The 25,121-nt window shown below is 56.2% G+C and overlaps 10 protein-coding genes across 10 annotated transcripts; 6 read left to right on the top strand and 4 right to left on the bottom strand.

The window, feature by feature from the left end:
• Positions 1–165: 165 nt before the first annotated feature.
• Positions 166–2,070, top strand: HMPREF1541_05203 (uncharacterized protein; the record flags this gene model as incomplete). Its single annotated transcript, XM_008719544.1, has 3 exons — positions 166–633; positions 683–1,136; positions 1,184–2,070. 3 exons carry the CDS (start codon positions 166–168, stop codon positions 2,068–2,070), a joined length of 1,809 nt encoding a protein of 602 aa, XP_008717766.1.
• A 326-nt stretch (positions 2,071–2,396) lies between these two features.
• On the top strand, positions 2,397–3,530 carry HMPREF1541_05202 (uncharacterized protein; the record flags this gene model as incomplete). The annotated part of the gene is made up of 1 exon (XM_008719543.1): positions 2,397–3,530. The coding sequence occupies one exon, from the start codon at positions 2,397–2,399 to the stop codon at positions 3,528–3,530; it is 1,134 nt and encodes a 377-aa protein (XP_008717765.1).
• Positions 3,531–4,296: 766 nt separating this feature from the next.
• HMPREF1541_05201 (uncharacterized protein) lies at positions 4,297–6,279 on the bottom strand (the record flags this gene model as incomplete). The annotated part of the gene is made up of 1 exon (XM_008719542.1): positions 4,297–6,279. One exon carries the CDS (start codon positions 6,277–6,279, stop codon positions 4,297–4,299), a length of 1,983 nt encoding a protein of 660 aa, XP_008717764.1.
• A 538-nt stretch (positions 6,280–6,817) lies between these two features.
• On the top strand, positions 6,818–7,607 carry HMPREF1541_05200 (uncharacterized protein; the record flags this gene model as incomplete). Its single annotated transcript, XM_008719541.1, has 2 exons — positions 6,818–6,952; positions 7,011–7,607. The coding sequence occupies 2 exons, from the start codon at positions 6,818–6,820 to the stop codon at positions 7,605–7,607; spliced, it is 732 nt and encodes a 243-aa protein (XP_008717763.1).
• A 124-nt stretch (positions 7,608–7,731) lies between these two features.
• Positions 7,732–9,417, bottom strand: HMPREF1541_05199 (uncharacterized protein; the record flags this gene model as incomplete). The annotated part of the gene is made up of 1 exon (XM_008719540.1): positions 7,732–9,417. The coding sequence occupies one exon, from the start codon at positions 9,415–9,417 to the stop codon at positions 7,732–7,734; it is 1,686 nt and encodes a 561-aa protein (XP_008717762.1).
• An 829-nt stretch (positions 9,418–10,246) lies between these two features.
• Positions 10,247–12,148, top strand: HMPREF1541_05198 (uncharacterized protein; the record flags this gene model as incomplete). The annotated part of the gene is made up of 4 exons (XM_008719539.1): positions 10,247–10,352; positions 10,429–10,837; positions 10,902–11,188; positions 11,283–12,148. The coding sequence occupies 4 exons, from the start codon at positions 10,247–10,249 to the stop codon at positions 12,146–12,148; spliced, it is 1,668 nt and encodes a 555-aa protein (XP_008717761.1).
• A 1,068-nt stretch (positions 12,149–13,216) lies between these two features.
• On the top strand, positions 13,217–15,372 carry HMPREF1541_05197 (uncharacterized protein; the record flags this gene model as incomplete). Its single annotated transcript, XM_008719538.1, has 3 exons — positions 13,217–14,849; positions 14,897–15,170; positions 15,216–15,372. 3 exons carry the CDS (start codon positions 13,217–13,219, stop codon positions 15,370–15,372), a joined length of 2,064 nt encoding a protein of 687 aa, XP_008717760.1.
• Positions 15,373–15,415: 43 nt separating this feature from the next.
• On the bottom strand, positions 15,416–17,485 carry HMPREF1541_05196 (uncharacterized protein; the record flags this gene model as incomplete). Its single annotated transcript, XM_008719537.1, has 1 exon — positions 15,416–17,485. One exon carries the CDS (start codon positions 17,483–17,485, stop codon positions 15,416–15,418), a length of 2,070 nt encoding a protein of 689 aa, XP_008717759.1.
• Positions 17,486–18,255: 770 nt separating this feature from the next.
• Positions 18,256–21,627, top strand: HMPREF1541_05195 (uncharacterized protein; the record flags this gene model as incomplete). The annotated part of the gene is made up of 1 exon (XM_008719536.1): positions 18,256–21,627. One exon carries the CDS (start codon positions 18,256–18,258, stop codon positions 21,625–21,627), a length of 3,372 nt encoding a protein of 1,123 aa, XP_008717758.1.
• A 469-nt stretch (positions 21,628–22,096) lies between these two features.
• HMPREF1541_05194 (uncharacterized protein) lies at positions 22,097–23,845 on the bottom strand (the record flags this gene model as incomplete). Its single annotated transcript, XM_008719535.1, has 1 exon — positions 22,097–23,845. One exon carries the CDS (start codon positions 23,843–23,845, stop codon positions 22,097–22,099), a length of 1,749 nt encoding a protein of 582 aa, XP_008717757.1.
• Positions 23,846–25,121: the final 1,276 nt, after the last annotated feature.

Raw genomic sequence — 25,121 nt, 5'->3', positions numbered from 1 at the left:
GTTTCGACCTGCGGGCTCACACTACATCTCTAGCATTCGCCGCCTGATTCGCATTGGTGTAGTCTGAAAGACTTTGGTTGCCTGCTACTGTAATGCTGTAATAATTACCGCCATTTGCAGCCCACCGTCGCTGCTCCGCTTCCACCTCCCCCGCAAGCTCTAACCATGGACTACTCTGGCGTGTCGGCCGACTCAGACGCCCTCGCTGGCTCGTCGCCATGGGGCTCATCCTCTCCTCGAGCCGGTCGGATACCGTACACTCCGACTACCCCCAGTGTGCCCGACTCTCCCACTCAGACTTCCACCCACCAGCACACCAACTCTCAGGACAGCATCTCTGCGAACCCTTTCGCAAGTGAAGCCAGTGCTGCAGCTCAAGCTCTGCCTCCTCCCGCAACACCGAATTTTCCGGATGAATCCCAAGATGCCTCTGCGCAAGAGCAAGACACCTCGCATGTACAACAACCGCCGCAGCAACCCGCTGCACAAGCTCTCCCACATGGGCGACCTGGCGCTGCAAGATACCACTCGGCAAGACAGCAACGACCTGTGCCAGCCTACAAACTTCAGGCCAAGGTGACAGCGCTGGAGCGGACAGGCAGGAAAGACCCTGTTATTCGCTTCGACGTCTATGTGCGTGGCTCAAGTATCCATCGATTTGCAGTATGCTAACTCGTGCCAGACCAATCTGCCCAAGTTTCGCACTACCCAATTTCGCGACGTTCGACGCACACACTCCGAATTTGTCAAGCTCGCGGACCACCTGATCTCTTCCAATCCCGAGGCACTCGTCCCTGCCGTACCTCCTTCTCTAACGTCGGCTGGAGCGGGCACCGATGAAGATGAGGCAAGAGTAAAGGCTTCCATACAGCGCTGGCTGAACAACGTCTGCAGTAGCGATGTTCTTATGCGCGATGAAGAGATGGTCTTCTTCGTCGAATCCGACTTCGGCTACAGCCCAGTCGTGCGCATGAAACAGCCCGCAACCGGCGTGAGAAGAAAGGTGCTGAAGCAATTTGCGCCCCCTCCAGATGAGACGCCTGAGCTCCATGAGGCACGACCTCCAGTCAAGGCGTTCTATCTCAATGCTCTTGATGCAGGGCAAAAACTCGAGCGCGTTGTCAAAACTCGCAGATGTAAGCTACTCCTACCCCTGTCTTTGTTCCGCCACTGACTCTCGCAGCTCTTGGTCTTGCCGAGTCCTCTCTCGGCGAAAAGTTTGGTCAACTGCACGTCCAAGAAACTCACTCAGGGCTGTCCAACGCCTACCGCAAGCTTGGTCGTGTCATCCAGACCGTCGGCGACTACCACGCGGCCCAGGGCACCGCCGAGGCCACGACGCTTGGCGATCCCCTTGCCTACCACGCTTCTGACGCTTTCATTGTCAAGGAGTCCCTGACTAATCGACATATACTGCTCCGTGAGCTATTGCAAGCCGAGCAATCCCGTCGAAGCAAGGAGGCCGCGGTCACACGCCTCAAGAGCAGCACAAGTGTCAAGCGCGACAAGGTTGACGAGGCAATCGCCGCACTTGACGAAGCCGCTTCAGCGGAGCAGTATCTGCGTGGCAAAACGCAGCGGGTAACGGGCAATTTGCTGTTGGAGAAGCGTAAGTGGTTTGCGCGTACGAGCGCCGAGATGCTGGAGGCTGTGCGCGAATACGCAGTGCGGCAGATCGAGTCTGAACGTCGCACGCTGGCGACCCTGGAGAGCGTGCGCATGGACGTTAGGCAGATCGACAGCTCAGGAGGCTTGAGTCGTCTCGGTAGGGAAGCGCATCCGCAGATCAGGAGGGTCAGTATGGCGAGCAGTCAGACCGCAAAAGGAGATGCGTGGAGCGGTGTTGAGAGATCTAGGTCTGGGCTGGCGCGGAGCCTGTCGGGTACTTTGGGTGGCGTCATCGAGGCCGAAGAGCCGTCGGGCAAGACTGCAAATGGTGAAGGCGCGACCACAGGCAGACCCCGGAGTGGGACTGGCAGTGCAAGTCTGTCTAGTGTCAAGGAGGATGAGGACGATGATCGTGTGGACGCTAGGAATGCCGCGAGCAGGCTGGCGCAGAGCACATTCTAGTGGCGTACTCCTGCGCTATGATGGCTTGATCACTACTGAGAGCGTCCAGATGAAGACGATTGTAGGCGTGGCGTACCGTACCGACAAGTGAGGAGGTTGCCTGTTTCAGGCGTCCATCTTGTTGATGGACTGTAGCGACCACGAGCCAGGGATAGATGTCTTATTTGACTCTCAACGACATAATGTATTGAAGCGTATTGGTGGCTCCACTCAGGTTCAAGCTCCTCAAGCACAGCTCTTTCAACTTTCCTTCTACTTTACTTCTTTTCCAATATACCTGCCCAACTCCCTATCATTACCACACCACGAACAATTTTACACGCCAAATGGCCGACCCGCCGGCTAAAGCACCATCCCGTCCTCCCTCGGACGAACAAGCTGAAGGCAATTCCATCTCCTCCCTGTACACCACTGACACAGACATCTTCCCGCTCCCATTGCCAACACTCACAACCACCCCAATCCGCCATCACCACAGCTGCCTCGCCCTGTCCATCACGCTGATCTCGCACCTCACGCAATTCCTCCGGCGACACTTCAACCATGCAGCCACAGATGAGGATCAACCACCACCACGACCAGCCCGCCGTCATCGGGGTCACGGACTCTTCAGCATCGGCTCCGGCACCGGGGTCCTTGAAGCGTTGCTTCTCAAGCGTTGCCAAGACGAGCAACGACAACAACAGCGGCAACAGCAGAGGCAGAAACAGGATCGCCGGCAGCAGCAGCATGGACAGCAGGGAGGCGAGCGGCGCCAGCAGCAGCAGCAGATCCAAGTCTTCGGCGTCGAAGTCCCCGCCCCACATGGAGACAGGGACGGTACTAATGGCACGCCACACCTGAATCGCTACCTCCGCGCGTGCCGAAGGGTGGTGGTGGGCGGGACGTGGGATGTTCTTGGACCGGCAGAAGCGGAAGCTAGGTTTTTGGGGGAGGAAGTGCGCTATGGTGGTTCTGGTGGTGGAAGTGATAGTGGAGGGGGGGCAAGGGATGATGGGCACGAAGGGAACGAGGATAGAGAGTCAGAAATAGGCGCTGAGGGATCTTCTGGCGTGGACGCAGATTTGGACGTGGATATGGACATGGATATGAGAGTTGAGAGTGGTGTGGATGTAGCGCTGCTCTTCGTTTACCCACGCCAACCCACGCTCCTGCAGCGGTACCTAGACGCGTGGCTAGGCGTAGCGGAGGGAATGCGGTCTACAGGCACCGCGGAAGATCATGAGAGCGAAAGAATGGGGTACAACAGGACCACCGAGGGCAGGAGTCGGCGAGTGAACCTGACGAGCCTCGTCTGGGCGGGCCCCAGAGTGGACTGGGCGGACTACGAGGGTATCTTTAGGGAATTGCAGGTGCGAGGATGGGTAGTGGAGGAGCGCTGGGGAGCGGAGGTGGGTGTTGCGGAGGGGGAGGGCGTGGTTGCTGCTGCTGCTGCGAAGAAGGACTTCGTGACGCTGTGAGATGGGCGGCGAAACTATGCTATTAGTCGCCGTGGATGGCTAGTCTGGATAACAGCTCGAAAATATGCAATACGGTACTCCCAAAGTCACCCTTGTTGAAGGTGCCAATCGAGGTGTTAGTCTCGCCATCCGCAAGCTCCTTGCCTCCCACCAGACCTCACCTCCAGCATCGTAACCCCAGGCTGCCGCTCCAGAATCGCAGGCGAGGACGCGATATCCACCCTCCGCTCCGCCAGCCTCGCCACCTCACTCTCCGTACGGGCCCTGGACATCACCTCAGACAACTCCCTCCGATTCGCCGCACCCACATTACGTCCACCTGCAGCCACCTCGCTGTTCTGATCAACGACGCCGGCCATGCCGCCGACCCCCAAGCAGCCGACCTGTCCGACTACCGTCAAGCCGGGAGCGACACCTACAACACCAACACGAGCCGCGTCCGGGCAGCTGCCGCCGAGCCAGGCCATGGCGATGACACGAGCAAGGCGGCGCTGAACATGCTGACCGTCGACTTTGCGAGGCTGGAGGGCGGGAAGGAGTGGGCCGTAGAGCTCCAGTGCGTGAGTCCCGGATACTGTCGGACGGGCTCCAATGGCTTCAGGGGCAAAGCGGGAGCCGGCGGAGGGCGCTAGGGTGGTGCATGACAAAGGCTAGAAACAGAACGGCAGTTTCTGGGAGACGGTGGGGGATGATCCGACGTTGATGGAGGTTCCGTGGTTGTGATTATAGTGCCTTTGGACCGTGGCCTGTTGCCTCGGTGGCCGTCTCATAGCTTCGCCTTGGCCTTTTCGCGCTTCCAAATCTGTCGCGTATCCACCATCATGGGCCACAGGTGGCTCATCTTCTCGCCGCTCATCTCGCTGCGCTTCGCGCCCTCAAGCAGTGCTTCGTAGGGCGTCTGGTCCGCCCGCGCCAAGGCCGAGTCCATCTCGTACTCGGTCAGGCCGTAGGCGTCGATGATGGCTGCCACGTGGTTGTCGCCTAGATCAGCGAGCACTTCGCTGTACGCCTTGCGTAGGGCCGCCAATTGGTTCGGCGCCAACGGCAGGTGCTGGCTGAGCGACGGGTGGTGCGGGTTGTAGATGATCGAGAGCGAGAAGACGTGCGCCAGCGCCTTCATGTGCTCCACAAAGGATTCGTGCGAGATTGCGTCGACCACCTTCCATAGACCGCGCCAGTATGCGAAGTCCGAGTGCGCCATTGTCAGCGCATGCGTGGTGTAGCTCGTGTCGACATTCGCGTTGGTGTCTTCCATGTGCTGCCTCACCATGCTCACCAGGCGCTGCTCCAGCGCCCACTGCTGCACGCCCCGACTCGTCCACGAGGTGGCATTCGTGAGGTCTGCAGGTGGCTGCCGCGGCTTCTCGCTTCGGAGTACTGACAGGTAGGAGATGCTGGGAAGAGAAGCCTCCGTCTTGTTCTTGTAGTGCTTGAGGATGGCGCGAGGGACCTGCTGTCCAATCACGTAGTTGTCGCCTTCGTATGTCACAGCATTGATAGCGTGCGCGTACATCCTGCCGAAGCCGGACAGACCGCTGTAGCCGTGTCCGCCGCAGGCGATGCGGCATGTCTCGACGCCTTTGCCCGTAATCTCGGTCGAGTAGACTTTGGCACCAACGGTTTGTAGATGTAGGTCTTCAAGGTCGGACGTGTCGCCTTTGAGCATCTGCTGAGTGTATTCCTGGTATGCTTGATTGATGTTCTGGCCTACCAGCACGAGCGCGATGCCTTGTGCTAGGAGAGGTAGCAGGCGATGGCGGACGCTAGCATAGTTGAAGACAGTTGTCTCGTTCTTATCATTGACCCGGTCGCGCTTGAACTGCTTGCGGAAGGTGGTGTAGTGATAAGCAGTCACAGCGGCTCTCAGTAGATCATGGCCTGTAATTTCTGCCATCAGTGCTCTTACAGTGACCATAGAGCCGTATGAATGCTTTGTATTCTTCGGCTTGATGTAAGTCCCGTCCCGCTCAACCTGAGCGTTCCGCATCAACATTTGTTCCCGCGGTATGCGCACGTGATGGAATCGGAGAGCACCAGTGTCAGCACCCAGCATGCCCTGAAACGCTTTTGGGCCCATCTCGTAGATCTCAACTCCAGGCATGAGTTGTTGTGTCTTGAGATCCCGCAGCTGTGTGAGAAACAGGTGGTTACCGTGATCCTGACCTCGAATGATCAACCTCGCAACCACAATGCCGTGCGTCGCCCATATTCCAGATCCACCTATCCAATACTTTGTACTGCTGATTGTGGGTGAATTGATGAGAAACTCGTCAGTCAATGGATCGAAAGTAGCAGTCGTCTCAATGCCACTAACATTCGATCCATGCCCCAGCTCCGTCTGCGGGTACGAGCCAAAGATTTCGAAATTCTCCGCCTTTGGTATCCATATCCGCTTCTGTTCGTCGGTCATCTGCCGCTCCAGGTTTGACATGAAAATGCGAAATTGGGGCTGGACAGGCAGGAACCAATCCGTCATGCGAATGGCGTCCATGAAGTGGCGATGGGGCCAATTCTTACGCAGCTTGATGGTGATGAGCTCACGCGACTGCAGTGCGCCTTTGGTCCAGGCATCTTTCCGAGCGAGACTGGTGTGGGCACCAGTGTCTTTGGCGAACATGGGGTTCGTGGAAAGCTCCTGGAAGACATCTCGTCGGCGGTCGAACTTCTCCTGGCCACCCCATAGAAAGACACCAAAGGGGCCTTCTTTTACCGTCTTCGGTATGTTCCGGACCTGTGAGTCGGTACTCATCTTGATAAGTCCGTAACTAGTTTGATGAACTTCAGCGACGACGACTGCGACTGTAACGCACCCTTTGTCCAGCAGGTTCGAGGTTTAAGCCAGCAGCATATATATCTGGACTAGCGTGATCAGACCACTTTGTCGCGTACTACCAGGGAGCATTTGCCGCGGCTCGTAGTATCACTGAGGTGTCGTGAGCTCTCACGGACTTGGCTGCATACTGCTAGCCTTCTCCACAGACATGACATCTTGGACGACGCACTGCTGTACAGGACCTGCTCGGAACCAACCGTTTTTGGCAACACCGAGGCAGCAGAAGTTGGAGAAGGCAACCTGTGCCCCACACAGCAACCATGTAAGGCGCCGACATACCGAGTAGCCACCTCCGGCATAGCACTAAACCGGGCACTGTTCCACGGACAGTCAGGCCGGGTTCTGCGGCCTGTTCCGGTGGCCGTATTCTGGTTTCTTCGAAGGCTGTACAACAAAGTCACGACTACCGTAATTGCCAGTCGCAACAACAGCGACCTCCACAACTCCAGCAGCCATGAGTTTCGAGTACGTCTCCATCGACAAGGCCGGTGAGCACGGCAACATCTACATCATCACCATGAACAAGCCGCCCGAGAACCGCCTCAACGTCGCCATGTGCCAAGAGCTCATCCGCGCCTACAGAACAGTCGTACGCCTCTCTTGTCCCCTCCTCGCCGCCACCATGTACCCCCTAACTCTAGCAACAGGAAGCCAAAATCGGCCCCGACGCAGACGGCGCCGTCATCCTCAACAGCCACTCGCCCAAATTCTTCACCACAGGCCTCGACCTGTACGAGCGCGACACCAACACTTTCGCCTCCAGCGATGGCTTCTACCCCTTGCTGCACACAGTTTTGGACTTCCCCTTCCCAACCATCGCGCTCATCACCGGGCACGTCTTCGGCGGCGCCTGCCTCCTGACCCTCGCGCACGACTACCGAGTCATGAACTCGCGCCGCGGCTTCTGGCAGATGCCGCCGGTGAACGCGGGCCTGCACCACGACGGCATGGGGAGTCTGTTGCGCTTGAAGCTGGGCCCGCGGGTGGCGAGGAAGGCGCTGCTGCAGGCGCATAAGTTCACGGGCAAGGAGGCGTTGGCGGACGGGATTGTGGACGTGGTGGCCGAGCCGGAGGAGATGCTGGGCGAGGCGCTCAAGGTGGCGGAGATGTGGAAGGGGAAGGCGCGCATGGGCGTGTATGCCATGTTGAGGGATGAGTTGTGGGGGGAGGCCAGGGCAAAGTATGCGGCGAATAGTTATGTGCATCGCAAAGAGACGGCGAGGGCGCCGAAGGTCAAGTTATGATGGGATGTGCGTAGGTCGTTTTGTAAATGATTCCAGAAAGATTGCCGCCTGGTGTCTGCAGAAGAGTTTATCTCTCTATAGGTATTCCCTCCCTGGTTGTACGTGTTTTGGAAGACTTATGTCTCTACAGCTTGCTCTTCCTACTCGTCCATTTCTGCACGCCCTCCGCCTCCTGGCTGGGAAATAACTCCGTGACCAAAACCTTCTTGATGACCTTGCCCGTGGCGTTCTTGCGCAACTCATCCACGACGCGCAGCAGTGTCGGCATTTTATAGCCGGCCAGACTGCTGCGCAGATCCTGACGCAGACGATCCAGCGTCAGTCCGTCGTTCTTGTCATCTGGCTTGAGCACGATAGCCGCCGCGACACGCTGGCCGAATTCTTCATCCTCGACGCCCACGACCATGACTTCGGCAACGTAGTCCAGGCCGAGGATCTCACGCTCGATGTCTAGGGCGGAGATCTTGTAGCCGCCGCTCTTAATGATGTCGACGCTCGCGCGACCGAGGATGAAGTAGTAGTCGCCGTCTTTTCGGCCGATGTCCCCCGTCTTGAAGTACCCTTCGGCATCCAGACTCTTTTCTGTGGCTTCCCGGTCGAAAAGATATTTGCTGAACATGATTGGACTCTTGATCAGGATCTCGCCTTCTGGATAGCTCGTCAATTTGACGTCCACGCCCGCCATCTTGGGTCCCACGGTGCCGTCAGGCAGGTTCTTGAGCCAGGGCGCAACGTTGAATGCATTTCCTGCCTCGGTCAAGCCATATCTCGTCAAGATGGGTTTGCCATCCCTCAAGGCAGTCCAGTTGTTTTGCAGCGGCCTGGGCAATGCCGACGTTCCACATAGCATACTGCGTATCCTCCTCGCGCCTTGATCGTACGCCACTCGCCGCTGCTCTGGTAGCTTCTTTAGCACCTGTTCGTAATGCGCCATCAGCCGCATGTAGATGGTCGGCACGCCCGAGAAGAAGTCCAGGTCGCCCTTCATGATACGATCCCATGTCCATGCCACATCGAAGCCACCGGACCGGAACTCGATGGACCCGCCCGCCCACAAGAAAGGAAGTAAAGTAAGAGTGACACCGGTAGCGTGGTGCACAGGCAACACGTGCAGCACTTTGTCACCCTCGCGCATGTCGTACTGGTCGCTGAACATAGTAGCCACATCGACGAAAAATCCCCGGCGCTTGACCGCTCCCTTGGGCGGCCCGGTTGTGCCGGATGTGAAGATAATCATGCCGGACTTGTTCATGTCGAAGTACTTGTCGCTGCTGACGATGATCTGATCCAGCGGCAACGGTGTCTGCATGAGATGTGGCGCAATCTCGACACACTGGAAGTCCGACCTGGCAGTCTGACGCATGACGCCCTCGAGCTCACGCCCCAACTTCATACACTTGCTCGCAGTGACAACCGCGACCGACTTGCACTTCGTGGCAAAGTAGGTGGCTTCCTTGACCGGCAGGTCCATCGAGATCGGTACCACCACGACGCCCAACGCCACCAGCGCCAGAAACGCCACTGTGAACTCGTAGCCGCCTGGGCCGAGCACGTTGGCGAACACCTCCTGGTCGCTATCGATGCGAGACAGAGTGCTGGCGTCCATTCGGGAGCGTAGATGGTTGCGGAAGTGCAAGACGTCCGTGAGCAGCTGCTGGTAGGACGCGGTGTAGCCGAACGTGACATCTCGTACGGCGACAAGATGCTGCTTGTGCGCCAGGCGAACGAGGCGTCCCCAGTAGAGGAAGTTTGGGAAGACATTTGGCCCTACATGCTTCGGGGCATAGCTGTCCCTGTCGTCTAGATCCATGGTTGCAGCTGGCGAGGGAGATTCCAGTGCCGGCGGATGGCCGACTTGGGTGTTATGAGGGAAGATGTTGTGCTGCGTTGCCATGCTATCTATTCAGTCACCGTCGAAGACCACGAAACTGACAAGAACGAGAAACTTGCCGCCAAGGACGAGATGTAGAGGTCTTGGACGTTGGACCATCTAGAGCCATCGAGGTATTAGCTCCACAACCATCGAGGCTTTCACTTTGATCTTTCCGGACTCACTCCGACATACTGCCTCGTGTAGTGGACCTGTCTGCGAGTGAACCAAGACTCCGGTGGTAACCTCGGGACCGGCCATAGCTGCTCCTTGTGAAGGCGATATCAAAACCCAAACAGGAAATGGCCGACTTCTCCTCCCCCGCATATGCCGCCCTTCATCCTTGCCCAACCCCCCTGCTCCGCGCCAAGACACGGGATCATTTGCTCGGAACGACCTCCCCACATCTCGCCTCCAAGGTCATACAAGCAATCTGTGGGCTTGCCTTGTCTTCCCCGTGGAGAACAAAAGAACGCTCCTTCCAGGCTTCGCATAGCTTGGAGAACGCTTGGAGTATCAAGCTTGGCAGCGGCATCACTTGTGCTCGCTGAAGCCTCGGAATGCACTTATCCTTCCCCTTATAGTAAGATGTAGGATGCAGGATACTGTACACTACTGCCTTGGCCATCACAGACGAGCTGGCGGAGATGGGGTCTGCTGATTGAGGACTACATCGTATATAGTGGTGGCTCGCCCTCGCAATCGTGAGCAGGTGGCGCCACTTCCACCTCCCCTCCTTTGCTTCATTGTGCCCTAGCACAGAGACATCATGGTGTTCTTCGATTTCAAACAGGCCCGCCGCGAGGTCGAGGCCGAGGGTGTGTATATCGGTGGATGGGGCATCAAGGAAGCCATCATCCCCCGCAAATATGGCGGTAGGTAATACTAGTATTGCATCTTCAACCTTGCCCTCCATCTGCTCGTCGTTGCTCGTTCTCACACCATCCTCAGACGCCAGCCAAGACCGCGCAGAAGAGGTCAACGCCGTTAAAGACTGGAGCGAAGCCGAGGAGAGACGGCTCGTGCGCAAACTCGACCTGCGCGTCCTCTTCCCCTGCTGCATCGTCTACTTCCTCGCCTATCTGGATCGTGCCAACATGGGGTACGCGTCGACGATGCAGAGCAAGCGGCCCGACAACATCAACGTCAACCTGGGCCTTGTGGGTGCCCAGTTCAATTGGGCTGTCTCCGTCACCTATTTCAGCGTCACGGCGCTGCTGCTGCCGTCGAATCTGCTCATGAAGAAGATCAGCGGCAAGAGATACTTTCCGATCATCATGGTCTTGTTCGGCACCGTCGTCTGCACTATCGCGGCAACAAAGAACGCCGCCGGCCTTTTGGCCGGTCGGTTCTTCCTCGGGTACGTTCAATACCATATCCCACATCCCACTGCATTTCGTACCTTTTGCTGACTCAACTCGCAGCATCCCCGAAGCGGGCGTTGTTTCAACCTGCCTCCTCTACTTCTCCTTCTGGTACAAGCCATCCGAACGAGCCCTTCGCCTTGGCATCTTCCACGCCGCCAACTCCCTAGCCTCTGGTGTAGGTGGCTTCCTCGCCGTGGGAGTTGACCGACTCAACGGCGTGGCCGGGTTGGAATCGTGGCGATGGCTGTTCCTTATCGAAGGCCTTATGCCCATCGTCATGTCGGTCCCGGTTTATTTCATGCTCTTGACCTTCCCAGAAGACAGCAAGGCACTGTCTGAGCGAGGTGAGTACCCTTCTTTACATCACTCTGGGCTTTTGCTCTGCCACTAACCCACAACCACACAACCCCGTACTGACTGTGCCTCCCTTCTCAACAGAGCGACACATCGCCATCAACCGCTTCGGCCGCGGCGCCACACGGCGCACCGACGCGACCTGGTCCTGGCCCGTCTTCTGGCAAGTGATCACCCGCCCGAGCACACAAGTCTTCTTCGTGGCGTACGTGTGCGTGCTCATCGTGGCGACCGCACTCGGCACCTTCCTCCCCGTCATCTTCAACAACTTCCTCGACTTCTCGTCGACCAAGTCCAACGTCTACACCTCGGCCATCTACTTCGTCGCGCTCGCCGAGTACTACCTGTGGAGCCTGCACAGCGACGCCACGCGCGACCGCATGTGGCACTACCTGTTCCCCATCATCATCGCCATCCCGTGCTTCGCCGTGTGGACGCACGTCTCCATCAACCAGTCCTACGGGAGTATCAAGCCCATCGCGCTCTACGGCCTGGCGTTTCTCGGCAAGTCCGTCTCCATCTGCCAGCCCGCGGCGCTGGCCTACCGCTCCGCGACCCTCTACGGCGCGACCGAGCAGGCCGTCGGCGGCGCCGTCGCCGTCGCCTCCCTGAGCGTCGGCAGCATCATCGGCCCGCAGATCTTCCCGCACGCCGACGCGCCCTGGTACCTCCCGGGTTTCGCCGCGAGTCTGGCGACGCTGTCGCTCACCCTGATTCTGTACGCGAGTCTGCCGTTCTGGTACTTGTGGGAGGCGCAGCGGCGGAAGCGCAAGTATGGGCACGCGATGCCGCTGAAGGCGCTGGAGGATGCGGGCAGGGCCATGACGAGTGAGGCGGCGAGGTTGCAGGAGCAGGAGAGGCAGGTCTTGGAGGAGAAGGGGTTGGGTGGCGATGTGGAGACGGCGAGGCATGTTGAGGAGGTGGTTGAGGGGGGAAAGGAGAAGCGGTAGATTTCGCACCCGAGAGCGGGTTTGCAACTGGCAGTGGTAGTAAAAAGGGTGGTGGTGGTGGTGGTGGTGGCGAGCAGCAAACTTTTGTGTGATGCTGCAACAGGGTCCCCGTCATCGTCTGAACCCGAGGGACAGTGTCTGGAAGATGCAGTATGCTGTTGGGAGCCAGCAAGCTAGCAAGCAGATACTTCTGCAACAACAATTATCGTGGTCATAACAGCATCAAACCCATCTTCATCATCCCTGCATGACCTCCCAGCCCACAAACACCACCGCTGCATGACAGTCACCCAATGTTCAATGCCAAATGCTATCCAGCACATCTCGTCGTCCAGATATCCCTCCCAACGAAGCAACGCCAAACCCGCGCTCGGCAAGCCCCATGCGAGTCTCCTGACCCTTCACACGTAGCTTAGTTCCGCCACGCGCAGCGCTTGTCAGTCCTTCTCCATCGCTCCCTCGCTCTCTCTCGCTCTCGGCGCCAAAACCTTTCCTCCCGAGAACCACAACCTAGTCCTGTCCTGTATATCGCGCACTCCAGCGGCCGTCCAGGACATTTCCCTCCATGGTCGCAAGTATACAGTATCCACCGTGGCTGCAGATACACGCCCGATGCCCCGACTTCGGTGATTTCCGCTTTCGGGTATTTGCCAAGGCCCCGCCCAACGCCCTCCATGAGCCGCTACTGCGTCTGGACTCTGGTTGGGGCCCGGGAATTGTGCCTGTTGGGTCTCCTGGGAGGACGCCTTGCTAATGTATCGGACTTATTTTGCAAACAGCTCGGCTTGACAGTGGTGACGGAGGAGACGTGGAATGGCGTGACTCCTGACCTGACGAGAGAAAGGTTGTCTGATCTGCTTTTCTCCCGGTGGTATACGAAATTGCATTGCAGTACTTAGAAAGACCAAGGGCCTGGTCTGCTGCCTGTCCCACAACCGAGGTGATACTGGTATTCCTGCATTCAAGCATAGCACCAAGCCTCGAGAGGCTTTGCGACGAGACACAAAGGGCTTTGGGTATCCAGCATCAACACCTCACCCAAGGGCTTGACAAGTTACGGTATCGGCTATGGACTGGAGCAGAGATCTCAAGCCCGCCGCTGGCGCTGACGGGGCCGAAATCCTCAGGTACGAGCGGCAGCGTTCGTCTATCGACGTCAATGCCTTGTCGACCCATCTCTTCGGCAAAGTGTATCTGGAGCGCCTGGCCCGCGTGAGCGGCATCTTGCAGAAGGACAAGATCTTCTCCAAGGCCAATCAGGCAAACCTCTCCCGGCCTGATCGGTATGTCCTGGGTCTTGCCAGAGGAAAGCGCATGCGGCAGCTGATGGACGAACATGGCTGGGACAACGACGACCTGCTCATGGCCGAGTATCTGATTGACGACATCCTGCCGTATCATCTGCACATGTCACTCTTCGCGGCTGCCATGAAAGAGCAGTGTAGTGAGGAGCAGCGGCAGTATTGGCAACCGAAGATCGACTCATGGGAGATCATAGGCGCGTATGCGCAGACTGAGCTCGGTCATGGCAGCAACGTTCGTGGAATCGAGTGCGAGGCTAGGTGGGATCCCGCTACCAAGGAGTTTGTGATCCATTCTCCGTCGCTCACGGCGAGTAAATGGTGGAATGGAACTCTTGGCCGGACAGCCACTCATGCCGTGGTCGTGGCACAACTGATGCTCCCGGTCGGGAAGGACGGTAGTGGTCAGACGAGGTATGAATCGAAAGGCCCTCGTCCGTTCATCGTACAGGTCCGAGATCCAAAGACGCACCTCCCGCCAGAATCCATCATTGTCGGCGACATCAATGCCAAATATGGCTACGCTCCCATGGACAATGCCTACTGCCTCTTCCGCTTCCACAGGGTGCCTCACAGTGCCCTGCTGGCACGCTATGCGAGTCTCAACCCGGAGACAGGAGTATACACTCGGCCGAAGAATCCCAATTCGGTTTATGGGCAATTGACGAGAGGTCGCGCCTTCATCGTCTTGAATGCAAGATTGGTGATTGCGCGAGCTGTAACAGTGGCGGTGCGGTATCTCTCGATTCGACGGCAATTCCGGGACCAAGACTCCCACGATTCATCTGCACCCGAAATGCCTGTGCTCGACTATTCGACGGTCCAGATTCGAATTCTGCCGCTGCTGGCAACCGCTTTTGCACTTCACTACAGCGGCAGCGCAATGTGGAGTCTGTATGAGCGCACGCGGGCGCAAAACAGTCTGGAAAGCGACAATGCCCAGCTGGCGGAGCTGCATACCACATCCGCAGGGCTCAAAAGCCTGGCAACAGACCTGGCCGCCAATAGCGTGGAGACATGTCGGCGAGCGATGGGTGGCCACGGTTTTGGCGGAGGGACTGGGCTCATCCAGCTGAACAACGACTACTTGGCCAAGCCCACAGTGGAAGGGGACAACTGGATGATCACCCAACAAGTATCTCGATTCCTGATCAAGAAGGTGGCGGAGCAGACAGCAAATCCGGACAGAGTAGTGCAAAGTCCGACGGAGCAGAACCTGAAATCCTACTTGTCCAACCGCGATGGTCAGCCGCATTTCGATGTTCTCGGAGATGATGCAAGCATCGTGGAGGCTTTTCGTTGGCGAACTTCGTGGCTTGCGTACAAAGCGTATGAAGCTCGAGAGGTGCAGAAGAGACCATGGAACAGCATACTGATAGCTCTGCATAAGCTGAGCAGAGGTACGTTGATGCGACTGGAGAGTTATGCTATGCTAACCACTTTGCAGCGTACTCCCAATCGATACTTATCGAGAACTTCTTTGATGCAACGAGAAAGTCTGACCTCAGACGAGAGGATGCTGAGGTTTTGAAAGCGTTGTTCAGGCTGTTTAGTTTCTACACCATTGATGCGGAAGCCCGAGAGTTCCAGACTTCGTCAGGGGTCAGACCTGAGGTATTGGACACCTTGCCCGATCGCATCCTCAGCTTAATGGAACAAATACGGCCGCATGCTGTTCGACTGGTTGATTCATTCGCTCTCCCCGACTTCCTCCTTGACAGGTATGTCATCCCCACACGATCCTGATCACATCTGACGAGTTTCAGTGCGATGGGTCGATACGATGGCAGAGTGTACGAAGATCTGTTTTACCGCGCCCACGTGATCAACCCCTTGAACAAACTGACGGTGAACCCCGACTATCGTAGCGAAGAAATTGTTAAAGGTGGCTTGGGTGTGAAGCAGGTACTAGCCAAGCTATAGAGTCCAGCAGACCTCATGTGTATTGTTACAGCCATCCATGGCATCACTCTGGGAACAGATGAAGGTCGTCTATCCAATTTCGCATCCAAGTGTTCTCCTGGAAGTGGTTCGTTAGGACAGGACTGAAACCTTCTCCGAAATCTGCTATTGTCGGCAGTCCCATGTGGCTTTGTTCTGAAAAGGCATTCGGCTCAGTCAGGTGGCCATTCAAGTTCATGCCGTTGAGGTCTGGAGTGGGGTATACTTGTTGTTGTGCGGCTTCTTGTCCCGTCTGCCGCGAAGGGATTTCGATCGATGCACTTAAAATGGTCGTGATATTGTGAAGATTCTGTGTGGCTTGTGCCCCATATAGAACACCAAGCATCTCGGCTGCCGCTGCAAGTGAGGTCTGATCGTGAACAGACTCTGTGAGTCTGGTTGTCTTGGATCCGGACTGTTCTGTGGAATTAATGGCTTTGCGGATAGCTCGAACGTTGCGTAGATTGTTGGCAGCAGCTGGACGGACGCTTCCCAGTTTTTCCATGAAGCTTTCGATCGCGTCTAAAGCTACATCAGCTTCTGCCCGGAGTCCGGCAACTCTAAGACATGATAGATGTGGAATAGCCGCTACCATGCCGTAGAACGAGAATGGGGAGGCCAAGTAGCGCGTTTCCTCCCGAAGATGAATCGCCTGGAGAATGCGAAAGTTCAGATTGGATGCTGCAATGCTTGCAGCATTCTCGGGCGAAATAGCGAACACCGATCGCGGGCGGTAGAAGATGGCAATCGTCGTGAGCAAGGGAGCATGAAGCTGTGCAATCTCGAAATTGTATGGCCGTTGCCAACCGTCAGAATCCTGAAGGCGCAATGCATCCGGTAGATTGCGGCAGAGGGCGACGAGGCGTTGAGAGATCTGTGTGCGTTCTTCTGGCGGCGGTTGAGGTTTGAGCAGGAAGTTACACAAATCGTATAAGAGGCATGTGATGTCTTGATATGCCACGAAGATCTGGGCTCTCACGTCGGCACTGTTGTCAAAGTCATATATCGAGGGCGGCTCCATTGTACAATCGGCCAAATTGAGCATCCGTGGTCGGCCGTGGGCAGTGGCCATCAGGCTGTCTCTAATGAAGAGTGTCCACCAGATACGCCGCCGCAGGCCGTAGTCCGGCTTGTTCCGTTCTGGCTGACGGTGGAGGCCAATTTGTTGCGCGATGCCCAAGGCACAGCTCTCCCAAAAGCGGGCAGTGTCGGTTGAGATGTCTCTCGGCGCTGAAGGGGTATACCACTGTATTAGACACAATGACGCTAATATATTTAGTGGATTCCGCTCATAGCCCGAGTTGATTAAGGCTTTCACCCGTTGGTAGTGAGAATCAAGCGTAGCTTTGTAGCAGGTATCTGGACGCATCAGCGATCCTACCAGTAGTACTGCCTGGAGGAGCAAAAGCGAGCCATCGCCGTCCGTGGAGGTCGCCCCCAGCGACTTGACGTTGACCACCGGCATCCAAGTCAAGCATTTGTCCATGAATGCTTCGAGCAAACTTTGCCGTAGTGGCAGCTCTGGCAAATCGAATGCGTGATACAAGTGCAAGACTTGGAGCTCGGTGGCGGACAGTTTATGCTGGCGTACAGGCTGTTCAGCATTGGAGTGGTCGATGTTTGGGAAGTCGTCGCCGAGGATAGCGGAGCGGGAGATGTAGCCAGCGTTGTGAAACTCGTCGTGTGAAGACTGTTGGGCGTTGGCGGTAGTGCCTGGTGAGCTAGCTAGTGGGTTTTGCTGGCCGATGAACAGTAACGGCGCTGACACATCCTTTGGGTCTAGCATCTGAGATTGATCTGTGGGTAATGGAACGACAGGACTCAGCTGAGGACCCGATCCGCTGCCATTCCGTTGATGTGGCGTGGGTTCAGGTGCGGGCGGGCGAGGTGTTGGTCTCGTAGCAGGAGTCTGGTCAGCAGCTTTGCGCTTTCGGGTCCTCGAGCGGCACTCTACGCCGTGGATGAGGCAGTTGCGGCAGGCCTCGTTGCTGCCATCAGCATCGCAGCGCACTTTCCTGGCGTAGCAGGCCTCGCATGCCTTTGGCTGGGCCTGTTGACTCCGGGTTGAAGGGTCGTAAGAGTGGAAGGTCGTCATCTTCTGCGGTGCGTCATCTTCTGACAGCCTTTTAGTAGATTGCACTGATAAGGCGCTGTCGCTTGAGACTGCTGCTCACGCACCAAAGCAAGCCGTGGTTGGCAGACAGGAGTCGATCACGCGCACGACATCTATCTTGCATGGTATACCGGGCTAGCTTGGGGCTCCCGGGGGGCGGATAATGTGGGATGGGTGGCAGGTCTAGGCGTGGATGGCCTGCTTAGTGTTGCGGGGGTACACCGGTCTTGGCACCGACAACGCTGACGTTCAGGAACAAGTCCACGAGGAGCAATGTGGCAGAACACAGTGAAGTACCCACGCTCGAGCGAGCTCGCTCTTGTCGTGGTGCATTGTGCATTGACCGAAAGAACAGTCAGTCTGGAGGCGCTGACCTCGCTATCGCAAATCCTGGGCTTCTAATGAGTCCCTCGCGGTGCCAAGCTAGTCTGCGGGCGTGGGTTGCGGTGCCTGTCGGTCACGGTCAGCCTGACCAACGAGTCGGACACAAAGCAAGACACCTCACTGAAGCGTGCTTCAGCCTCAACGCCTCGATCTAGCCGCGTCCTACGGCTGCATTTCCTGTCTGTAGATGTTATAACATTTGCTCGTCGTCTGCCACTGTCCTTTGTCCAACGCTCTGCGCTTTCCTCTACTCGATATGAACTCTCAGTAATCCATCCGGCCGCACGCGTTCGACCCCCCTGCCCCCCGCCGCTTCCTTGTCCACACTCCATGTCTCAATCGCCTCAGGCCGCTGAACCGCTCTCAACATGCTGAGCTCATTCGTACAAAAAGCACAGTCTTTCATCGATCAGTCACCCTTAAATCCCGGTAGTGACCACCGCCCCTCCAAAGCCGCCCTCTTCCGCGAGCAGTTCAGATTACCGCCATCTCAAAATCCCCTCGCCGAGACTGCTGCAGAGCTATACCTTCCGCTTCCCACCTCGACGTCTGGTGCTCCCACGTCCGGCGATAAGGCTAGAGACAATAATGGCAACAGATATCTAGGAGAACTGCATCTGAGCGAGAGCTTCCTCTGCTTCTCAACCCTCCGCACCTCCTTCCTTCCCACCTCTAGCCACAGTTCATCGACGAACTTCACAGGTCCGACCAATGGTGCCGGTCCCGGAGGACTGGGATTTACACTGCCGCTATGCAGTATAAGACGAGTCGAGAGACTCAACAGTCATCATGACAAGTTCTCGCTCGCACTCACCACCTTTGAGGCTGCCCAGAAGCAGCCAATGGAGAAGAGCATTGGTGCACCACCAACCAGAAAACTCATAATTACCCTGGACGGAAGTCGGGCTTCCTGCGAGCGCTTCTGTGACGGTCTCAAAAAGGGATTGAGGGAAGGCATGAAAGAGGTTGATGCTCTGAAGACAGTTGCCAGGTCCTGCTACTCGGAGTACCTCCTTGACCCTGTCCGTATCAAGGCCAAGGAGTCCGGTGACAAAGGTCCCGATCCGCCTGATGCCGGTCTCGGAATGGTCTTCAGGTATCCAGGCGATGCCCGGAAGCTGCGAGACAGAAGCAAAATGCGCTTGTGGGGCGAGTATATGCGTGAGAACGGCCGCAACGCCAGTCTCGTTCGGCAGCCAACCTTTTCCAAATTGATAAGGGTTGGCTTACCCAACCGTCTACGGGGTGAGATGTGGGAAGTCTGTTCAGGCGCATTTTATACCCGCCTACGCAATCCCCAACTGTACAACAAAACGCTCGACAAGTTTGTGGGCAAGGAATCGCTTGCTATCGATGAGATTGAGAAGGATCTCAACCGAAGCCTGCCAGAATATCCTGGCTTTCAGAGCGAGGAAGGGATTGAGAGGTTACGTCGAGTTCTGACAGCGTACAGTTGGACCAACGAAGAGGTTGGCTATTGCCAAGCCATGAACATTGTCGCTGCGGCCTTGCTCATTTTCGCTTCTGAAGAGCAGGCATTCTATCTCTTAGGTGCTCTGTGTGATCGCCTACTGCCCGGATACTACTCCAAGGACATGTACGGCACTCTTCTGGATCAGAAGGTATTTGAAGGCCTGGTTGAGAAGACAATGCCTGTCCTGTGGGAGCACCTGGTCAAGTCTGATGTCAACCTCTCCGTGGTCTCGTTACCGTGGTTCCTGTCTCTATATGTCAACTCCATGCCCTTGGTCTTCGCTTTCCGGGTCCTGGACGTGTTCTTTCTGGAAGGGCCCAAGGTGTTGTTTCAGGTCGGTCTGGCAATCCTGCGCATTAATGGTGAGGAGTTACTGGACGTTTCCGACGACGGCTCGTTCATCTCTATCCTCAAAACATACTTCTCCCGATTAGACGAATCAGCGCATCCAGATTCACAGAATGAGAAGCTGCGAGCGATTACCAAATTTCAGGAACTAATGGTCACGGCCTTCAAAGAGTTTTCTGGCATCACTCATGCCACCATTGCCGACCTCCGAGCCAAGCATATAGACAATGTCAAGGAAGGGTTGGCTACCTTTGCCAAGAGAACGTCCATCCGAAACCTGGGACCCGAAAGCAAGAAACTCAGCGCAGATGACCTGAGCGTGCTCTACGACCGCTTCTTCAACGTTTTACAAGAACGCCAAGCAAGGCAGAAAGAGAGGGAAGCGCTGCGTCAAAAACAAGAACAGCAAAAGCTAAGGCCAAGTCTGTGGACGCAGCGGTCGGCCGACAATCGAGACGCTCCTACGAGAAATGAGTCGCCGCTACAGACCATGGACTACGATGCCTTTAGAGAATTCCTTGCCCGGACAGCCAGATGGGCGAGAACAGACTCCCCGACTTCCACAGCCAAAGATATGTCCAGTTCAAATACGTCTCAGCGGAATAGAAGCAAATCGATCTCTCCCTGGGGTGATAGTCCGGAACCTGCGGACCATGACTTCTTGCAGCGGCTCTACGGCAAGTGGGATGCATCACATGAGGGCCAACTGACTCTACAACATATTGTGAACGGCCTCGCTCGACTAAAGGGCACGACTGATATCATGAACTCCATGAGCATGTTCTTTGATCTTTATGACGAAGAAGGCAATGGTAAGGTGGATCGAGAGGGCATTCTACGAATGTCAGAATCTCTACTCTTCCTTTCGAGGCGTGGCTTTGACGGTGCGATTACGCCCAGCGAGTCCTTGAATGGCGCGGCAGCTTCTTCACCTCTTGAATCCAACGGCGTGAAGCTCTCAATCAATGAGAGGTTCCTCGGCAGCGTCAGTGCCTTCATTCGCCGTTGCTTCGAATACGCTGACCCCGACCAACCCGAGACCGACACCTCCGAAGCCGCATCCAAACTGGATTCATTTGCCATTGGCGACGACGATGATGGAGACGAACAAGAAGAAAATCTTCTTGATCTTACCGAAAGCAAGTCTCACAGCAAATCACCTGTCCGGTCTAAGCCTGCATCCACTGATCCCTTGTCCGAATCGACCCCTCCAACGACTCCGTCTGCTGCTGGCAAATCCAGCGCCAGCAATCGTGCTGCTTCCCACAATCTCGCACTCGACCCTACCAAGCCACTGCACATCACGCTTCCCACATTCCGAATGGTCATTCTAGCCGATGAGCTTCTCGAGCAGTTCTTCGAGACCTTCTTTCCCCAGTCCTTCAAACTTGCAGAACTTACTGCAAACGCTTCTACCACCTCACTTCCCACCCCAACTAACACGCTGTCCGGCAATTTGACAACCTTCACCAACCTCGGCACTCCTGTCAAGAACCTCATCGGCGCTACCTCCAACAAGACCGTCGTGGACGTGGGTTCCGTGGGCGGTATCGTCGAGCCAGGAAGTCGTGGCTTGCGCGGCGTGCTAGACAATATCGTCAATGACGGCATGCGCATGGCGACTGAAATGCGGAAACGCATGGACGACGCGCAGCGCGAGTTCGAGATGAACGCCCGCGCTCAAGGACAGCGTTACCGCGATGACGACGAGGATGACGAGGACGAGGACGAGAAGGGCGGTAGACGTGACCAGGATCTATTGGAGGGCGCGGAGGTGCAGAGTCTGAGGCAACCGACTAGAGACGATAGCGCATTAGGCGGAGGTGTCCAGACGAGGCAGAGGGACGGTAGTGCCGGCGAAGTGAGTCTGCTGGATGTTGAGGGCGCGGATAAGAAGGTGGAGTTTGAGAGTCGATGACGGAACCAGCCATATTCATGTTTGGGCTTGGGCTTGGGCTCGGGCTCGAGGCTTACGAGCTCTCGCTTGGTGAGGTGGGTCCGTAGATCAGATGCATGTAAGGATGGACGGATGGATGATACCCATGAAATTCGTTGTTACAAGAAAAACAGAAAGCACCACCCATAGATATCTAACTGTACTGCTCAAGACGAATGTGGGGAATGTGATTATAGAAGCAGGCCTGTGATCCCGCAATGCCGTGCGCAAGACTTCGAGGCGCGCTGCCGTCACAGGGCCGCACTCTGATGCCTGAAGCCCTCCCCGTATGCATATGGTTCCCATATCTGAGGCGCCCTACGGCCCTCTTTAATGGCTGAAGGCCTCCCCGTATGCGTATCCCAAGTCCATATCTATGCCCAGGTCAGAGGTCAGAGCCCTCCCCGTATGCATATCCCAAGACCAAATTCATATACTTCACTTGACTCCCTTAGGTGAAGGGACACTCAACGGCGTTGGAGCCTAGATCCCTCGTCTTGAGGCAGTATTTATCCCCTACGGTGACCGTGATCTGCTCGGCCTCGGACCACGGCACCTCGGGTGTGTAGGTGTGGTTCTGCGCGAGGCCGTGGAAGTGAGCCATGACGCTCTCGCAGGTGGGCAAGCGCACGCTGTTGCAGATGGTGGTGGGCGGAGAGGCGGGAGGAGTCGGGGCTGGTAGGTTGAAAGTGGTGCCCGTGTAGGACACTGGCTCTTCCTGGCTGGTCTCGGGGGCGTTGAAAGGGTTGGCGATATCAACTGGCGTGTTGATGTCGAAGATGTTCGAGTCGATTTCGAAAGCGGAGGAGGCAGGGCTGGCGTTGTTGGATATCTCTTCGGTAGAGTCCTTGTTGGACTCGCCATGCTCTGAATCGGGTGCAGATGCGAGCTCGTAGCTCTTCATTGGTTCAGACCAGAGGCTAGTCGAGGAAGCCTTAGACTCCTGGGATGAGTTGGAGACCTGGCGGTTGTGGAAAATGGTAGAGAGCGCGGCAGTGCGTGCCATCGCCAGCTCGCCCTCCAAAGACGCGATCTTCTCGTCTTTGGCTTCAACACGTTCAATCTGAGCTGCAAGCTCAGCCTCTTGAGAAGAGATCTTCGTGTCCTTCTCATCAATGGTCTCCTTTAGAGACTCAAGCTCTGCCTTCAGAGCAGCGATCTCCTCGTCGCGCTGATTGAGCTCGAGCTCGTGGTCTTCCTGGTACAGCTGAAACTCAGTCACAAACGTCTCGTTGCGACGTTCGTGCGATCTGATCTCCTGCATCTTCTGCTCGAGATCATCTGCCAAGAAAATGCTCTTGTTCTTGAACTCAAGCATCTCAGCGTCAGCAGCATTTTTGGCTAGGCGATTTTGCTCCGCGGCGTTGAACTGCTCCTCGGCGACACGGTGCCATTTCCTGGCTTCCACATGCCAGTCCATCAGCTTCTGTTCAATGCTCTGGTTTTCTTGACGCAATTCAGAGCATCTGGATTGCTCATCGACTAGGCACTGATATCCAACACGGATGAAGCCTTCCATCGACTTCATCTTCTGGCGCGAGACCTCTGCTGTGCCCTTAAATACCTCGATTTCCTCGTTCGCGGCCTGAATTTGTTCTTGAAGCGCGAGAGCGCCATTATTGAGGGTCTCATAGTCCTCTTCAATAGCATCGTAGTCTTCGCGAAGTTTCTCGACTACCGACTCATGCTCGTCGTTGAGACGTTCAAGCTCAGCCACACGCTCGTTGTTGATGGTTTCGATGGCGTCGGCGTGTTCGACATCCTTCTTGCTGCACAGCATGAGAAGCTCGCGAATGGTGTGCTGCAATTTGGCCTTCTCGTAGACCGCAGCGGGCTTTGCGATGACAGCAATAGGCCCAGACATCAAAAGCGATGAAAGTGAGTGGTGGACTTTTGCACCGGAGGTGGCGTAGGAACTGGTCACCAAATCAGTGATGACAATGTTGTTGATATCGATTTGAGCGGGGCTTCTGACGCTCTTGGAGGCATTCGAGACCGTTGGGTGGATGATCACGGCGGTCTCGGTGGCATGTTGGGAGGCCTCGACAGGAGATGCAGGCCTATCGACGACAACCCCCTCGCAAGCCTTCTCGCCTTTGGTCTTTCGGAGCTTGGCCTTGAGCTTGCGGAAGGGCTCAAGGATCGCCTGAATCACGATGGATGACTTCTTGGCCCGGGTGGAGGGGGACTTGCTCGACATGGTGGCAGTGATGGGGCTAGTGGGAAGGGTGTTCTGTGGCTGCAGTCAGTAAGTAATGCTCATGATGATAGATGAGGAAGCTGACCTTGCCGAAGGCGCGACGAGTGGCGCGGAAGAACGCGTTGGAAGGCATTTCTGCTGCCAACAAGATTGCTTAGCGCGAAGAGAATGGTAGTGAGGTTGGGTTTGGTAGAAGCGTAGGTAGAGGATAGTAGTGATATCGATCGATAATGGTATGACTTTTGGATAGACAGAGGACGTAGAAACTGCTATTCGCAAGTAGTATCGGGGGAAGAACAATTCAGACACGACATCAAGAAGGGAGGATTAAATATTTAGGGGAGACAGCCTGATGGCGGTCACTGCCTCGCGTCACGACGCGTGATAGGGTGTCGACGAGGCAACGCGGTTGGAGGAGGTTGGGAGAGGCGCAATAGCGGCAGTCACTGCTTCGAAATGAATAGGGGTTGTCACTACGCGGGGTGACAATTGCAGAGTGACAACGACGCGTTACCGCGAGTACTCGGCTGGCAAGTTTCAACTCCTTGCCTTACGGCAGAGGTCGCCGTGATACCTGCCTTGAGGTGACAAGTGACACATACCGTGGTCAGCGACGCGATTCGGGTCTTTAGAAGAAGTGCCGGCAAGTGTCTGGGTGATGAGACTGAATCCCTGCCTCAGTCGTAGCTGACAGTACCGACTTCGGCTGGCCGGCTTGGAAGTGAGAGGAGTGCTGCTGAAGAGGGAGAGTAGCCATCAGAAGTCGACAATATTTACGCGCTCCCCCTTGGCAATTACAGCAGAGGTTTTCACCATGTGGCCTGTTGTAGTTTTGGGGGCGCCCTGGTCGGTTTTGTTGGCCTTGGCTGTGCCTGTGGATGACTACAGCAGAGGGTCTTTGATATGATCTGCTGTGAGTTCGGGGGGTGCGCATGTCAAGCTTGTCGACTCCACATGGCCGTTTGCAAAGAGCTTTCGCTCATTCGAAGCCCTGAGTTGGCAAGGCATAGGAGGCCAGATACAGATGAGAGCATCACTGACGGAGTCCTCTCACTTAAGAAAGTCAAGGGGCTGACCCAGGGTCGAGCCCCGATACAATCAGCTCTACTTACCTGCTAAGGAGCAGACGACTGAGAGGCATGTGCGCCATATCAAATGACCACAGTGATCAGTCAGCTATCTTCAGTACCAACTGACCGCCGTTTGTGGTGTGTGCAATAGCAATTCACTGAAGTTCAAATCTGCGCACCGGGAATTATGCCCATCTGCAAATAAA

Source organism: Cyphellophora europaea, assembly GCF_000365145.1.
Source record: "Cyphellophora europaea CBS 101466 unplaced genomic scaffold supercont1.4, whole genome shotgun sequence".
NCBI classification, from domain to species: domain Eukaryota; kingdom Fungi; phylum Ascomycota; class Eurotiomycetes; order Chaetothyriales; family Cyphellophoraceae; genus Cyphellophora; species Cyphellophora europaea.
The sequence above is the reverse complement of the archived record's forward strand: the minus strand, read 5'-3'. Positions and strand labels throughout refer to the sequence as shown.